This window comes from Panulirus ornatus, chromosome 12 (assembly GCF_036320965.1).
Source record: "Panulirus ornatus isolate Po-2019 chromosome 12, ASM3632096v1, whole genome shotgun sequence".
Classification (NCBI taxonomy): Eukaryota; Metazoa; Arthropoda; class Malacostraca; order Decapoda; family Palinuridae; genus Panulirus; species Panulirus ornatus.
The window spans coordinates 28,086,166-28,103,577 of NC_092235.1; the positions used below are offsets into that span (position 1 = coordinate 28,086,166).

The 17,412-nt window shown below is 39.0% G+C and overlaps 1 protein-coding gene across 3 annotated transcripts in view; it reads right to left on the minus strand.

Annotated features, from left to right (window-relative positions):
- The window catches only part of Rassf (Ras association family member), a 40,539-nt gene extending 23,514 nt beyond the window's left edge, over window positions 1–17,025 (minus strand). For 2 of the 3 annotated variants that reach the window (XR_011713455.1, XM_071667709.1), the window contains exons 1-6: window positions 14,090–14,236; window positions 4,676–4,770; window positions 3,645–3,778; window positions 3,061–3,136; window positions 2,720–2,875; window positions 1,247–1,939 (exon numbers count right to left, since the gene is read on the minus strand). Coding sequence is in view for 2 of the 3 variants with exons in the window: in XM_071667709.1 (XP_071523810.1) it covers window positions 1,247–1,939; window positions 2,720–2,875; window positions 3,061–3,136; window positions 3,645–3,778; window positions 4,676–4,770; window positions 14,090–14,129 (1,194 nt within the window). In the remaining variant the exon portion in view is untranslated. Of the gene's footprint in view, window positions 1–1,246; window positions 1,940–2,719; window positions 2,876–3,060; window positions 3,137–3,644; window positions 3,779–4,675; window positions 4,771–14,089; window positions 14,237–16,890 lie in introns of those variants that run through there. The other variant, XM_071667710.1, reaches the window with a different exon arrangement.
- Between the last annotated feature and the right edge of the window lie 387 nt (window positions 17,026–17,412).

Genomic DNA, 17,412 nt, shown 5'->3' on the forward strand with positions numbered 1-17,412 from the left:
AAACTCATATTCTATGAATTCGTGGCAAAGGACTGACACCCTCATCTTTGAAATATAACCAGCAATCTAATGTTGTTTTCCCAATTTCACAATCCAAGAACCTCGAGACGTTAATGCCACTGTTCATATGCAACAAACACTCCTTAACCACTTGAAAATATAGCAGTGATTTTTATGTCAAATTCATATTCCGCTTTAAGAAATAAAATTCTATATTGATTTTACTGTAAAGGAAACTCAGTTACGAAACACTGGCTATAATGGAAACAGAACGTCCTTGGAAGTTGCTCAGAGTTTGAGCTATAATATAAATGTACATGGAGGTTGCTCAGAGCTTAAGCTATAATGTAATTCTAATGGAGAGTAAAAATGTGATTCTTCCATTTGTTTCTAGGGGCTGACTGGCTAGCCCATGAATGACAGCTGTTAAGAGAAAATACAGTGCACTTTTTGGGGTAAAGCTGGGCTTTCATTGTTCTGACTTAACTGTCTTTAGCACAGAGGACTTCCTACTATGGGTCCTTCAGTGCTGAAAAATTGACATAAAACATAGGCACGGCATACAACTTTTCTCAGTCAGAACAAGGCAGAGCATATTTCACCTAAATATTTTGACTGGATACTGTGTCTTTATCAAGTACAAAGAAAAATAACAGTATCAAAAACACCTGAAAAAGCATTTTGTACAATGATTTAGTGATTATCAAGGTAAGCAGTGACCACCTCTCAGCATTAATATATCAAATGCAACAGAAGCCAGAGTACCAAACAAGATAGAAGAGGGGAAACAAAAGGATAAGGAAATAGTGACCTTAGAACACCTGTGATGAACTGAAAAATATATATCACAATCAAGTAATTCACAATTCAGAGATAAGACAAAAATCGATGAGAAAAACAAAAATTGCTTAAATACATCAACATACTGCACAATATTATCTTCCTCACCTTTTCATGCTCAGGTATCCACCAAGCCTTCCATGTGTATCATTACATCTATGTATCAATTTTCATTAAAAATATATTTAACTGGGTAGCTGAAGCATCCACATGTGAAATGACAAAGGCAAACAGTTATGCTAATCCCAGCAGTAGATGGGTAAGGAGACAAAAGATTATACCAAATCAGAAATAGTAAGAAATAATTCTGTACCCAAGCAGAATAGAGAGAAGAAATAAACCTGTAAACAAATGAACAAAAAAAAATCATTTTACCGTCAGCTCATTCTCATAAACAAACACCCACCTTGAGCTTGGTTTTGTCCATCCGTCGACCTGGCCTTCTTCGAATAGCAGTACTTCCTGTTTTCACAGCAGTTCTTCTTGGAGTCTGATCATCTGGGCTTGTATTAAATTCACCAGTTTCACTGTTTTCTAAGACTGCTGGTGTACCATTTCCATTATCTAAAGGGGATTCATAACTTGGAGACAAAAGATTATTGTTAAGCATGACCTCTGTTGGCAAGTTTCTGTTTTTCAAGTTGCTGGTACAGTGTTTATCACCCTGGGATCTAGAATTATAAGAGCTCTCATCTCTTGCATTCCTCGGGGCAAAACCAACTGGAGAGTCAACAGAACTCCCACAATCAGCATCTAACATGGCATTCAAGTTACGACATGTCTTATAATCATTTTTCCACAAATCCTCCTCAATATCCACATCAGTCAGGGTTTCTACTGATGTTAAGTCTTTCATGTTTCGTTGTCTACAGATTCTATTGCTAGACTCTGTTCCATCTTCTCTTGATGTAAATGTCAAATCATTCGGGATAAGTGAAAGAGGACTACTGTCTTCCCTCTCCGGGGGTAAATGGTCACCATGGAGCAGACAAGAAGGTGTACTTCTCCCCAAGGAATCAACTTTGGGGGTCTGTGGAGAGCTTGGGGATTGTGGAGTACGCCAACCATTCAGACAATCATCACGCCACAAAGTTTGCTCCTGTACAAATAAAACATAATAATCATGTTGAATTACTTCCTACAACCAGACTTACAGACATTACAAATTTTAACCTTGAAATAACATACATGAATTCATATGCTTACAATCTTGAAATGCAAATCAGAAAAAGTGAAGAGATATATTAGGGATTCACAAAAAAAAAAAAAAAAGAGAAGGAAATGGTATGGTATGGTATTTCTTTTTCCTAAGAACCACAGGACCCCATCGTGAGAGGGTGGTTGGGGCTATAACCACAGGATCTCCCTTCCAGGAGTTCCTACGGTTCCAAGGCTGCACCACATTCAGTTGAAAAAAAAAGATGGATTCCTTTGGAGCAAATTCTTTCACAAAACTATTTCCCATCATCTAACAATCATACAGCCTCACCAAAGGTGTCACTTCACTTGTGGTGAAACCTAAATCAAATTTGGGATACGAGAGAATGAATATTATTCATTTATCTCTGACAAGTCACAGAAGGTGACCATGAGGTGGATGCAGAAGCAAAAAATTTTCAACTACATTACTATCATCTAAAAACAGAAACAGAAGAAAGGGGTATAGTGAGTACTTCATTCAAACCTTGATGCTGTGTCCAAAATAAACTCTAAACAACTATTTATCATCCTTACAAATTCATCCACATGCAGTCATAAGTCAGCTGACATCTACTTCAAGGAAAGCAAGCTGGAGGACACGACAGTGATGAATTTTGATCAATTAAGAAATCAACGTCAATAACCCAATCAAAAGTCTCGCATGGAAAGATGCACTGACCTCATCCTCACTATCTGAGTAGAAAGCAGCAGAGTTTGCTGTAGAGCGTCTACGGACAGCAATTGTTCGCTGGTCATCCTCCTCTTTCAGGTGGATGATATTACGTACGCCCCAGTAGATCCTCAGTACACCTTCCAAGATAAGTCGTCCATTGGCCTAAAAAGGCAACATGGATTAATTTTCCCTAGCCTAAAATAACAAAATGGTTTGTTAACTTGTTTCTAGTAACAAATGGACTATATCAGTAAATACATCTCTCGGTGAAAGTATGCATAAGTATGCATTCACACGAGTGTGAAATCCTCTGGGTAAAGATACATGAAGTCAAATAGGTCTCTTACCTCTCTGCTCTTCAGCTCCCCTGGTTTGCCTTCATAGTACTGATTGTATGCTTTTAAGTTTCCTTCCAAATGAGACCTGAAACAATAAGACAACTCCAGAAAAAAGAAATTATTCCCGTCAACCCTAATAACCCATGAAAAATTTCCTTCATAAAAATCAAGTTAAAAGCATAAATCTGTGATTCACTCTGCTACAACCCAGGTTGTAGATCTCCATGAATCAGTCCCTTATAACTCAGACTTCCCAATCCTGTTTCCTACTTACTAGATTTTGCACAAAATCTCTCTCTCTCTCTCTCTCTCTCTCTCTTCTTACCAACCCATAAATCCAAGAAAGATAAAGGGCATAAACATTTACTTTAAAACATTTTTAATGGTAAATTTGTGCCTCAAGCTTGTTTGTCAACACAGCTGTTTAGATTGAAAATATACTACAAACTGTTATCAAAAGGCATCAAAGACATAAAAAAAGATGCCACATACATAAATGGGGAATTAACCAAAAATATATGGAATGCACTGCGCATTGCAGTACTTTGTTTCTTGAACTAGACCTAATACTCTCAACCAGTAATGATTCTTACCTCTTGACCTGGCCATCTCTATTCTCTACCTTCCCAAATGATGTGTGACATTCATTGCGAGTGCCATGACCAAAAAGCTGGGGACCAAAGAGTGCTCCATAACATGGGTGATGACAATAAGGGACTCCTTTGTGCTGTAAAAGGAAAGAAAGAGACAGTCAACATCCTAGTACGAAAGGCAAATGTATAGACTCAGCACAAGTCAAATGGAAACCTGTAAACATAAAATGACCAACAAATTCTTAGGTAAAGAACCTGGTTGCACATGGAAGCACTAACTGCCTGCTTTTTCCTGATTTTCACTGGAGCCTACTTGTTTATCAGCCATACTTCCTTTTCTAATCTCGTATCTGTACGAGACTGCCACTTTCATATTGCATTCCATAAACTTCATCTCTGTTCCCATTTCCATAGGGGCAGTTAAGGAGCACTCATCTCAATTCATTCATAAATACCCCTTTTCATATGTTTCTTATTGCTTCTCTTTTATATTTCCTTCTTTCACATTTGCTTTCCCACTTTATATAGACTTTAATACAACTTAACTTCTTTTCATGTACACCATCCTTATCTGTGCACTGCAATGTATGTCAAATGCTTTAATCATCTGAGAACCAAAACAACATGCAGGATCATGCAAAAAAAAAAAAAAATGATGTTTTCTGACATTTGAAAGTGTTGAGATGATCAGCAATCTAACATTCTTGAAAAATTTTGCACGCCTCAATTTTTTTTACAGTAACCTACTGCAATGAAAATTATCAGTTATGAATAATGGAATTAAATATGTATAAATTCAAATTATACAAAACAGAGTATGTACTTCAGCTGATAAAATAATAAGGAAAATAAAGAATGTACTCATTATATAATCATTAAATCTTAATAGGGCCTACATTTCATAAACAATACCGTTACAGTGGAAAGCATTCTATAAACTAAAATTTCTCTAAACTTACTCAGGTGGAACACAAAGTATACTGTATATTTCCAAACAACCAAACTGCAGATTTTTACATCAAAACACATACCTCTGCATGCTGACCAGGATTCAGCCGTTTGCCACATTCTTCACACCGTAAACATTTTGGATGCCAGTCAAATCCTAGGGACTGTTTTCTCTCAGCTGAAATGGAACACATCTATCAATAATTTGAAGAATGACTGCAGGTTGAGTCTTACTACCCTATGAATGAAAATCAAACTATGTATAATCTAAAGTAAAGAGAATAATTAGTAATGGTCACAAAGCTTCAACCCTTAAATCTTCTTAAACAAAGAGTGGTCATACTAAATAAGAATACGTACCAAGAGTTGGCCTTTGATACTTCAGATGATGGTGAAACAATCAACATTCTTTTGTTGTAATACTGCAGTATAACCCACACAAGCCCCCTAAAAATAATAGCACAATGCATGTGGTTGCACTCCCTAATTTCCTGATAGAAAGAAAAGGAGGGTGCAGAACACACCTGGCTGTCATGGAAGCAATCATATATCTCACTGATATGAAATATCACATTTTTATCTCACTGATATGAAATATCACATTTTCACCACCATTTTTCAATACAACGTACAGGTTAATACTCTCAGTTCAAACACACACATACAGAAAGAAATGAATATTCAAGGAGTTTGTCCCACATGCATATCAGCTGTATTATTTACACATCATCATGTCTCACTGACGTCAATTCTTCCACATCTAAGGAAAGTATATCTAAACTAAATATTGCACAAATTAATACCAACTGGGTTACACTCCAGGATATCTGTCACTACAGCAGTCTGTCATTATATATGCAATTGAAACCCATATTATAAAGAGTTATGTTGTGGACCAAAAATTTCCCCAAATACAAGAAACATTTTACCACCAACATACCACACACTGTAATGAGACATTTCAGACAAAAACTTACAGAAAAAGGTGGTGATGAAGGCTTATGCTGCTACTAGAGTGGGATGCCATGGCATAGGGGTTACTGTTGTCATAACGTATGTAATGCAGACATTATTTACTGAATCCTTACAAAAAAAGTGGTGATAAGGGATTGTGGTGTTGCTGGAGATGGATGGGGTAGATACTTAACAAAAAAGGTGATGATAATGTTTTGAAGCATTGCTGATGTCAGATGGGTTGATGATTTTTTCATCTTTGTGATCCTGCATTATCTGATACAGTAACTGTTACCAAAACACAAGTAATACCAACTTATACAAGCCTTCCATAGCTCATGGATTTTCTGAATGAAACAGAAGCAAAAGCTTGCTTGCACTTAAAATATCTCAGCATCTCCTACAAGAAGAAGCATCAAGTGATCTTTGGTGGCCTTCAACCCTGGAACAATCTTCTATTTGTTAATGAATGTCCTGGCAGGCATTCTTTTCCAAAATAAACCAGTCTCATTCCCACTTAACACTTGAGGAGGTATTCTTCCTCAATAATTTCTCTAAATAAACATTATAACAAATCAAAAGGAGATTATTGTGGTGAGTCCACATTTTGGATCACTAGCAATTCTGTTTACAAGCTCATCACCAAGAAGTGGGATACAAATCCAAATGTATTTTCTGACATTGTATAGGTGTCAAAATTAGTTGCTTTGATATCATACATAGTAATATGTTTATACATCTTGTTTTTAAATATTTCATCATTAAAGGAAAAGGGTATTTCGTATGGTATATCAAAAATTAAATTTTTCTCAAATCTGTCACTATCTTGAAGAAACAGTGTTGTTGTTGTCAGCGTCACAAAACATCACTCTGATATACAGTTGTATGGGGCCCTCCAGTATTTCATTTCGGTACAAAAACAGCAGAAATACATCTCATTTGCATCAATAGTAAACATATAGTGTATACCTTCATTTATTTTTTCCAATATTCCATATTCATAATAAATAATTTTGAATAATTCTAACTTTCTAAAATGGGAAACAGAAGAAGGAGTCACGCGGGGAGTGCTCATCCTCCTCGAAGGCTCAGACTGGGGTGTCTAAATGTGTGTGCATGTAACCAAGATGTGAAAAAAAGAGAGATAGGTAGTATGTTTGAGGAAAGGAACCTGGATGTTTTGGCTCTGAGTGAAACGAAGCTCAAGGGTAAAGGGGAAGAGTGGTTTGGCAATGTCTTGGGAGTAAAGTCAGGGGTTAGTGAGAGGACAAGAGCAAGGGAAGGAGTAGCAGTACTCCTGAAACAGGAGTTGTGGGAGTATGTGATAGAATGTAAAAAAGTAAATTCTCGATTAATATGGGTAAAACTGAAAGTTGATGGAGAGAGATGGGTGATTATTGGTGCATATGCACCTGGGCATGAGAAGAAAGATCATGAGAGGCAAGTGTTTTGGGAGCAGCTGAATGAGTGTGTTAGTGGTTTTGATGCACGAGACCGGGTTATAGTGATGGGTGATTTGAATGCAAAGGTGAGTAATGTGGCAGTTGAGGGAATAATTGGTATACATGGGGTGTTCAGTGCTGTAAATGGAAATGGTGAAGAGCTTGTAGATTTATGTGCTGAAAAAGGACTGGTGATTGGGAATACCTGGTTTAAAATGCGAGATATACATAAGTATACGTATGTAAGTAGGAAAGATGGCCAGAGAGCGTTATTGGATTATGTGTTAATTGACAGGGGCGCAAAAGAGAGACTTTTGGATGTTAATGTGCTGAGAGGTGCAACTGGAGGGATGTCTGATCATTATCTTGTGGAGGATAAGGTGAAGATTTGTATGGGTTTTCAGAAAAGAAGAGTGAATGTTGTGGTGAAGAGGGTGGTGAGAGTAAGTGAGCTTGGGAAGGAGACTTGTGTGAGGAAGTACCAGGAGAGACTGAGTACAGAATGGAAAAAGGTGAGAACAATGGAAGTAAGGGGAGTGGGGGAGGAATGGGATGTATTTAGGGAATCAGTGATGGATTGCGCAAAAGATGCTTGTGGCATGAGAAGAGTGGGAGGTGGGTTGATTAGAAAGGGTAGCGAGTGGTGGGATGAAGAAGTAAGATTATTAGTGAGAGAGAAGAGAGAGGCATTTGGACGATTTTTGCAGGGAAAAAATGCAATTGAGTGGGAGATGTATAAAAGAAAGAGACAAGAGGTCAAGAGAAAGGTGCAAGAGGTGAAAAAGAGGGCAAATGAGAGTTGGGGTGAGAGAGTATCATTAAATTTTAGGGAGAATAAAAAGATGTTCTGGAAGGAGGTAAATAAAGTGCGTAAGACAAGGGAGCAAATGGGAACTTCAGTGAAGGGCGCAAATGGGGAGGTGATAACAAGTAGTGGTGATGTGAGAAGGAGATGGAGTGAGTATTTTGAAGGTTTGTTGAATGTGTTTGATGATAAGAGTGGCAGATATAGGGTGTTTTGGTTGGGGTGGTGTGCAAAGTGAGAGGGTTAGGGAAAATGATTTGGTAACCAGAGAAGAGGTAGTAAAAGCTTTGCGGAAGATGAAAGCCGGCAAGGCAGCAGGTTTGGATGGTATTGCAGTGGAATTTATTTAAAAAGGGGGTGACTGTATTGTTGACTGGTTGGTAAGGTTATTTAATGTATGTATGACTCATGGTGAGGTGCCTGAGGATTGGCAGAATGCGTGCATAGTGCCATTGTACAAAGGCAAAGGGGATAAGAGTGAGTGCTCAAATTACAGAGGTATAAGTTTGTTGAGAATTCCTGGTAAATTATATGGGAGGGTATTGATTGAGAGGGTGAAGGCATGTACAGAGCATCAGATTGGGGAAGAGCAGTGTGGTTTCAGAAGTGGTAGAGGATGTGTGGATCAGGTGTTTGCTTTGAAGAATGTATGTGAGAAATACTTAGAAAAGCAAATGGATTTGTATGTAGCATTTATGGATCTGGAGAAGGCATATGATAGAGTTGATAGAGATGCTCTGTGGAAGGTATTAAGAATATAAGGTGTGGGAGGCAAGTTGTTAGAAGCAGTGAAAAGTTTTTATCGAGGATGTAAGGCATGTGTACGTGTAGGAAGAGAGGAAAGTGATTGGTTCTCAGTGAATGTAGGTTTGTGGCAGGGGTGTGTGATGTCTCCATGGTTGTTTAATTTGTTTATGGATGGGGTTGTTAGGGAGGTGAATGCAAGAGTTTTGGAAAGAGGGGCAAGTATGAAGTCTGTTGTGGATGAGAGAGCTTGGGAAGTGAGTCAGTTGTTGTTCGCTGATGATACAGCGCTGGTGGCTGATTCATGTGAGAAACTGCAGAAGCTGGTGACTGAGTTTGGTAAAGTGTGTGAAAGAAGAGAGTTAAGAGTAAATGTGAATAAGAGCAAGGTTATTAGGTACAGTAGGGTTGAGGGTCAAGCCAATTGGGAGGTAAGTTTGAATGGAGAAAAACTGGAGGAAGTAAAGTGTTTTAGATATCTGGGAGTGGATCTGGCAGCGGATGGAACCATGGAAGCGGAAGTGAATCATAGGGTGGGGGAGGGGGCGAAAATCCTGGGAGCCTTGAAGAATGTGTGGAAGTCGAGAACATTATCTCGGAAAGCAAAAATGGCTATGTTTGAAGGAATAGTGGTTCCAACAATGTTGTATGGTTGCGGGGCGTGGGCTATGGATAGAGTTGTGCACAGGAGGGTGGATGTGCTGGAAATGAGATGTCTGAGGACAATGTATGGTGTGAGGTGGTTTGATCGAGTAAGTAATGTAAGGGTAAGAGAGATGTGTGGAAATAAAAAGAGTGTGGTTGAGAGAGCAGAAGAGGGTGTTTTGAAATGGTTTGGGCACATGGAGAGAATGAGTGAGGAAAGATTGACCGAGAGGATATGTGTCGGAGGTGGAGGGAACGAGGAGAAGTGGGAGACCAAATTGGAGGTGGAAAGATGGAGTGAAAAAGATTTTGAGTGATCGGGGCCTGAACATGCAGGAGGGTGAAAGGAGGGCAAGGAATAGAGTGAATTGGATCGTTGTGGTATACCGGGGTTGACGTGCTGTCAGTGGATTGAATCAGGGCATGTGAAGCGTCTGGGGTAAACCATGGAAAGTTCTGTGGGACCTGGATGTGGAAAGGGAGCTGTGGTTTCAGGGCATTATTGCATGACAGCTAGAGACTGAGTGTGAACAAATGGGGCCTTTGTTGTCTTTTCCTAGTGCTACCTCGCACACATGAGGGGGGAGGGGGATGGTATTCCATGTGTGGCGAGGTGGCGATGGGAATGAATAAAGGCAGACAGTGTGAATTGTGTGCATGGGTATATATGTATGTGTCTGTGTGTGTATATATATGTGTACATTGAGATGTATAGGTATGTATATTTGCGTGTGTGGACGTGTATGTATATACATTGTGTATGGGGGTGGGTTGGGCCATTTCTTTCGTCTGTTTCCTTGCGCTACTTCGCAAACGCGGGAGACAGCGACAAAGCAAAAAAAAAAAATAAAAAAAAAAAAAATAAAAAGCCAATCCCATGAGTGAAATTGGAGATGTGAAGGTAGCATGGTTGAGTGTGGGACAAAGCTGGGGTTGGGCCAAGCATTTGTCGCTCACTCCCTCACTTGCTTCACTATTAACCTCAGTTGGCTTTCTGTAACTAACTGTTATCATATGTATCTCATCCCTCCCATAATCTTAGATTCAGTATTTGTGCAAGGATCCAATATCATCACTGTCCACCATAAAATAAAGCTGGCACTATGTAAGAAATCTGGGAGGATCTCTAAATGATACTTTAAACCTGCAATTTACTACTTGCAGTCAAATTAGTTGTAATTCACCATATCTAGCAAATCTAATGGTCCCTTCACCATTTTTTTTTTCTATTTATTATTTTGCTTTGTCGCTGTCTCCCGCGTTAGTGAGGTAGCGCAAGGAAACAGACAAAAGAATGGCCCAACCCACCCACACACACATGTATATACATACAGGCCACACTCGCAAATATACATACCTATACATCTCAACTTATACATATATATACACACACAGACATATACATATATACATGTACAAAATTCATACTGTCTACATTTATTCATTCCCATCGCCACCCCGCCACACATGAAATAACAACCCCCTCCCCTTGCATGTGTGCGAGGTAGCACTAGGAAAAGACAACAAAGGCCACATTCATTCACACTCAGTCTCTAGCTGTCATGTATAATGCACTGACACCACAGCTCCCTTTCCACATCCAGGTCCCACAGAACTTTCCATGGTTTACCCCAGACGCTTCACACACCCTAGTTCAATCCACTGACAGCACGTCGACCCCGGTATACCACATCATCCCAATTCACTCCATTCCTTGCACGCCTTTCACCCTCCTGCATGTTCAGGCCCCGATCACTCAAAATCTTTTTCACTACATCTTTCCACCTCCAATTTGGTCTCCCACTTCTCCTTGTTCCCTCCACCTCTGACACATACATCCTCTTGGTCAATCTTTCCTCACTCATTCTCTCCATGTGACCAAACCATTTCAAAACACCCTCTTCTGCTCTCTCAACCACACTCTTTTTATTACCACACATCTCTCTTACCCTATTATTACTTACTCGATCAAACCACCTCACACCACATATTGTCCTTAAATATCTCATTTCCAGCACATCCACCCTCCTGCGCACAACTCTATCTATAGCCCAAGCCTCGCAACCATATAACATTGTTGGAACCACTATTCCCTCAAACATACCCATTTTTGCTTTCTGAGATAATGTTCTCGACTTCCACACATTCTTCAGTGCTCTCAGAACTTTCACCCCCTCCCCCACCCTATGATTCACTTCCGCTTCCATGGTTCCATCCGTTGCCAAATCCACTCCCAGATATCTAAAACACTTCACTTCCTTCAGTTTTTCTCCCTTCAAACTTACCTCCCAATTGACTTGTTCCTCAACCCTACTGTACCTAATAACTTTGCACTTATTCACGTTTGCTCTCAGCTTTCTGCTTTCACACACTTAAGCAAACTCAGTCACCAGCTTCTGCAGTTTCTCACACGAATCAGCCACCAGCGCTGTATCATCAGCGAACAACAACTGACTCACTTCCCAAGCTCTCTCATCCACAACAGACTGCATACTTGCCCCTCTTTCCAAAACTCTTGCATTCACCTCCCTAACAACCCCATCCATAAACAAATTAAACAACCATGGAGATATCATACACCCCTGCCGCAAACCAACATTCACTGAGAACCAATCACTTTCCTCTCTTCCTACACGTAAACATGCCTTACATCCTCGATAAAAACTTTTCCCTGCTTCTAACAACTTGCCCCCACACCTTATATTCTTAATACGTTCCACAGAGCATCTCTATCAACTTTATCATATGCCTTCTCCAGATCCATAAATGCTACATACAAATCCATTTGCTTTTCTAAGTATTTCTCACATACATTCTTCAAAGCAAACACCTGATCCACACATCCTCTACCACTTCTGAAACCACACTGCTCTTCCCCAATCTGATGCTCTGTACATGCCTTCACCCTCTCAGCCAATACCCTCCCATATAATTTACCAGGAATACTCAACAAACTTATACCTCTATAATTTGAGCACTCACTTTTATCCCCTTTACCTTTGTACAATGGCACTATGCAAGCATTCCTCCAATCCTCAGGCACCTCACCATGAGTCATACATACATTAAATAACCTTACCAACCAGTCAACAATACAGTCACCCCCTTTTCTAATAAATTCAACTGCAATACCATCTAAACCCACTATCTTGCCAGCTTTCATCTTCCACAAAACTTGTACTACCTCTTCTCTGTTTACCAAATCATTCTCCCTAACCCTCTCACTTTGCACACCACTTCGACCAAAACACCCTATATCTGTCACTTTATACATCATTTGTGTACTTAGGTGCACTGCATATGAATTCTCCCCTTATAAATGTCATGAATGCATTATAAATATGGGTCCAAGGGCAGCCGGCTATGGTTCAGGAACAAACAGATTCCCTTTCTCTTCCTTATTATACAATACTAGGTGTATACGCAATTTAATTTTACTAGATACTTACAGTCTCTAAGTTCAACTGTACTTTTTTGAATGCTTCTTCACATTTCATTCACAATTGTGAGGGAAAATAAGGTTCAGAAGTCCATCCTAAGAATGTAGCCCCCTTTATTCCATAAGTCCTAAAGTAAAAAAGATTCTAAGATATGATTACACTACTTACAATATCCAGGAAAACATTTTCCACTGCAAAATGGTGGTCAGGTGAACTATTTGCAATGACCACATATGGCTATTCGTACTCAGTCTCTCATAATACATGACAAAAAAATATCCATACGCAACTCTGCTACTTTGAATACCAGTGCTGTATTTTGACCACGGATCCTAATGTAAGATGAGACCGGACTCAATGATTTAATCTTAGAATTTCAAGGCCATGAAAAACAGGTTACCTGCATGTTGGATAAAAAAAAAAGCATTTCACATTCATGGACAAAGTTAAAGTGTGATTTGATTATTAAAACAAAAACAAAAAATATCTAACTGCGACAAGTCACAAAAACAATGGCAAGATGTTCATGGCCATATCGCACACTATTGTTGCAAAAAACAATACCTCAGCAATGACTTGGACAGCAGTCTATGAAGATGATGTGTAATCAACTTTTTCAAAGATTTCTCCTTCCAGCGGTAAAACTTAATTTTACCAAATACAATTGTGGACAATGTCAGTGTCACTATTGAAAATAAGAATATAAATATTTTGCTGTGACAAGTGTGTCATTGAAACAATGCTAAGACATTCATGGCCATATCCCAGCTTATGATCAACAAGAACAATACTTCAACTGACTGACTGTAACCTTGTTCAAGATACATATTAATGACAGACAGATTTCATGTCTCTCACTCTGGTAGTACAACATTATCCTTGTAAAGAATGTAAAGTTAATTAACTTTAAATGCTCAGTACAGTTATGTCTTTTGGACTTTATGTGTTCTTGGAATCAGATTATGTTACCTTGTCTTGCTTTACTTTATTTTATATATTCATTCTGTACCCTACAACTTCACTTTCCCTCAACGCCCTGCCCACTGTGGTGTCTACTCCCCACATCACTGTATGGTGCCATACAGCATGCCCCACTCAAGTCTAATCCAAAAATACTGTATATATATATATATATATATATATATATATATATATATATATATATCACTCATATGATTCCTTTTAACTATAAGCACTATTTTCAGCAAATGATCATTTTAGTTACGTTAAATACATTCTCATCCACGAACTAAAATTTAGGTAACCGAAAATTATAAGGCAAACTACGTATCAAAATTTGACCAGTTATGGGGGTAGGATTCAGTTAACATCAACAACAAAATGAAAATGGGGTAAACGTAAATTGCCGGAGCCATTCCAATTCAAACCGAACTAATCCAGGGAGGAGGCAGGAGCGAGTCGTGTTAGATGTCTCCTGCCAACCACCTGTTCTGCTTCTTCACTCACCGAAGAAGACGGGCTGGCCGCACTTCCTGCATTGCCACATTTTAGCAGTTCATCAGCTGGCTCAACTCAGGAAACCCAGGACTCAGGCATATCCACACGCAGATGATTACAGAAACATATATTTTCTATGTAAACATTACAATAAGGCTGAACCCAACCATATTTCCAGGTCTTATAGAGGATAAGAAAAATAATATTAATTCAATAATGTCATGTTGTAAGCGATCGAATTAACTTACAGTATCGTAAATTTATTCTCATTTAAAAAAAAAAACCATTATCTGAATTGCTCGCTTCAAAAGAGGTTATTTTAATAGATGTTACACAAGCTGGAAAACATGATGCAAACATTCCAGAGAGATGCGTTCGCAGAGTGAAGTCGTGTGGAGGCTGGATGCTTTGGCCTGCAACTCATCTCCATGACTAGAAAACACATTACTCATTTCTGTCCCCAACAGCATCAATAATGAGGCAATAATAACAATACACGTTTTTCCATTCAAAACTGTAGTGAAAAACATTCGTGACATCATCGAAGTAGATAATGGACGTCACATAATGGCCTGACATGAATAAAGTATATGATCAGCAGATAGCAACATGAGCCTTGAAAGACATATTTGAACATTATGAATTATGTACAAAAACTTATAACTGTAACAACTTATGTGAAATCTTGAATTTCACGGTTATATGCACATACTCTTAGATCTCATCGCTAAGAAGCATAAGGAGATTATAATGGTAGGTTTTTTACCATAAACGTTAAAACCAACAGGGCGAAAATGTGTAAATACAGACGAGAGTCAGTCAATAACCCGAGATGAGGGCTGAGAGGAGTGCCACAAGGTGACTGGCTCTACCCACTCATATAAACAATTCAACTGTCCTTATATCACGGGAAGAAAAAATGAAAAGCAGATCTTAAAAATCCTGTCCAAGAAGGATACAGATATGAAACAGTCCAGGCAAATAAACACGTCACAGCATACATGGTCCTTACTTGGCTGTAAAACAGATATAACTTATTTTGTTACGAGGTAATCATGATATTTCGTGTTAAGGGCAACAAAAGATACAAAAAAAGTATCAAACAATGCTGTTTCATGATCCATCGGCGGATAGGGAGGTTTTCAAAAGTTGTTGCATTTTCCACAAATCTACTTTTACATCAATTAAGCCCACATTTTCGTGCACATATAAAAAACGTAGAACAACCAATTGTTTTTACAATAATAAGACATACAGCTTAGTATTACGCTCCGTAACTATTAATGTACTATTTTCTAAGCTCTACATCAGCGGTGTTGAAGAAAATAACTAAAATAGTGCTTCAAATTATCATCTACAACTATCAATATATTCTCCACTGTACGAGTATTACTGAACAGTAACTCAATATTCAAAGGTCATACATAAGGCAGGTTTAGCTGAGCCAGACTTTTACACAAATTCTAACCATTAAGTGCATCATCCAGCACAATGTTACAAGATATATCAGCATGTCCTGCCACCTTTACTAAACACAAGAATCGTGAAATAATATACTGGAAAGAGAACATTTGGGATATACATAAAAGGGTCAGGAAAATGTAGACAACGGAGAGCGGGCGGATGGCGCGAAGCCTTGAGAAGTGTGCACAGTGGGCAACCCAGGCTGGCACGCAGCCCACATAATGATGGGGCAACTTGCAACTTGCAAGGAATAAAATGCTCCTCGTCTGCCTTGGCAAGCCTGGTGCCGTTGCGCTGAACGAAGCATCCACTTCTTTTCGGCCAACTGCTGGTGCACTGCCCTTACCAAGAACCGACAGGTTAACACAAGAATAATGCTTCTTCTTTGCATGATATTAGAAGCTGACGTATATTTAAGTAAAATCGTGTACTGTGCCTTCAGCTCACTTAAAAGCATCTGTCTTGGTTTACAGATTATATAAATGATCAAAATTGATACAGAATATCCTTAGATTAGTATATAAGAACGACAGTTCTATACAACCCACACAGAACTGCTAAGATAGTGTCAAACTAGGAAACGCGAGATATTTTCTGTCGCCATGACTGATCCTACAAGAGGAGAGACCTGCTCTCGGCTTCAGCACTTCGAACAAGTGATTTTAAGCTTAACGTGAGGCGGTCTCAGGGTCCACACGACAACTTCAGAGTTGCTGAAGCCCTCGACTACCCTTCCTCGCTCCACGAGATATCATCTTCCATGATGTACTGAGCACAATGTTGGCCACACCAGATGTCCCACTTGAGGGGCAGACTTCATCATCATCATCATCATGTCTTTACCACATTCAACTCAAGTACAAAACTTACTTCACAGACTTAAGTAAACAAAGGAGAATCCATGTTCTGTAGAAGCAGCAACATCCTGTGATGTCCACTGTTCGATGTCAGTACCGACCAAGTGAAGTAGTAGAGTTGTTAACCTTGGACCTACAAGTGCTCGTTACAGTGGTAAACATAACGAAGTCAAGGCGACAGTTTCTCTGACAGAAAGACCAACTTTCAGACCAACAAAACCCCGGAAAAACCTCTCAAGGCTTGCCAGGTCGAGTGGCGCCGCCCCCTGCCCGGAACTAAGAAAGATTCGTATTGAAACAGATGACAGACAACACTACACTGCCTGATTGAAAGAGAATCAGAATAAATTGATAAATTAAGAAAATCACGACAACACAGGCCAACTTCCGCAGACCACTCAGTACTGGAGACGAATATATCACGTGGTGAACACTTGTGTTAGAGAGAGAAAGGATCAGTCTTCACTATCATTAACGACAAAATCTTACTTGAGAATGCTTCCCTCTCACGACTCAAAGTTGACGCCATGTACAGACGTGTAGGCGGCCTAGGAACCAAACTTCTGGCCAGCCTCCCGACTTAGTCAGCTCGACCTTGGCTGTTGGAGGAGGACACTTCCGGAAATACTGCCACCAGAGACTACAAGAAAGACAGGAAAGTTTACCTTAAAATACCCAAGTAGTGAGATTACACAGATGCCAGATACTACTATAACAACGCCATCTTTTGAGTAGACTAAAAAGTGACGGTCACTCCATTAGGCATAAATGCAAGTCATTCACTCTGTTTTCTCTCTTTCGCTCTTCGATAAATTTAAAAAAAATATATTGACGCAGTCTGATACACTCAAACATACTATATCAAATTACACTATAATAGTTTATGGATGAAACATGAGACATTTTCTCTTTTATTCTTGATATATATATATATATATATATATATATATATATATATATATATATATATATATATATATATATATATATATATATATGAATGTTACTCAA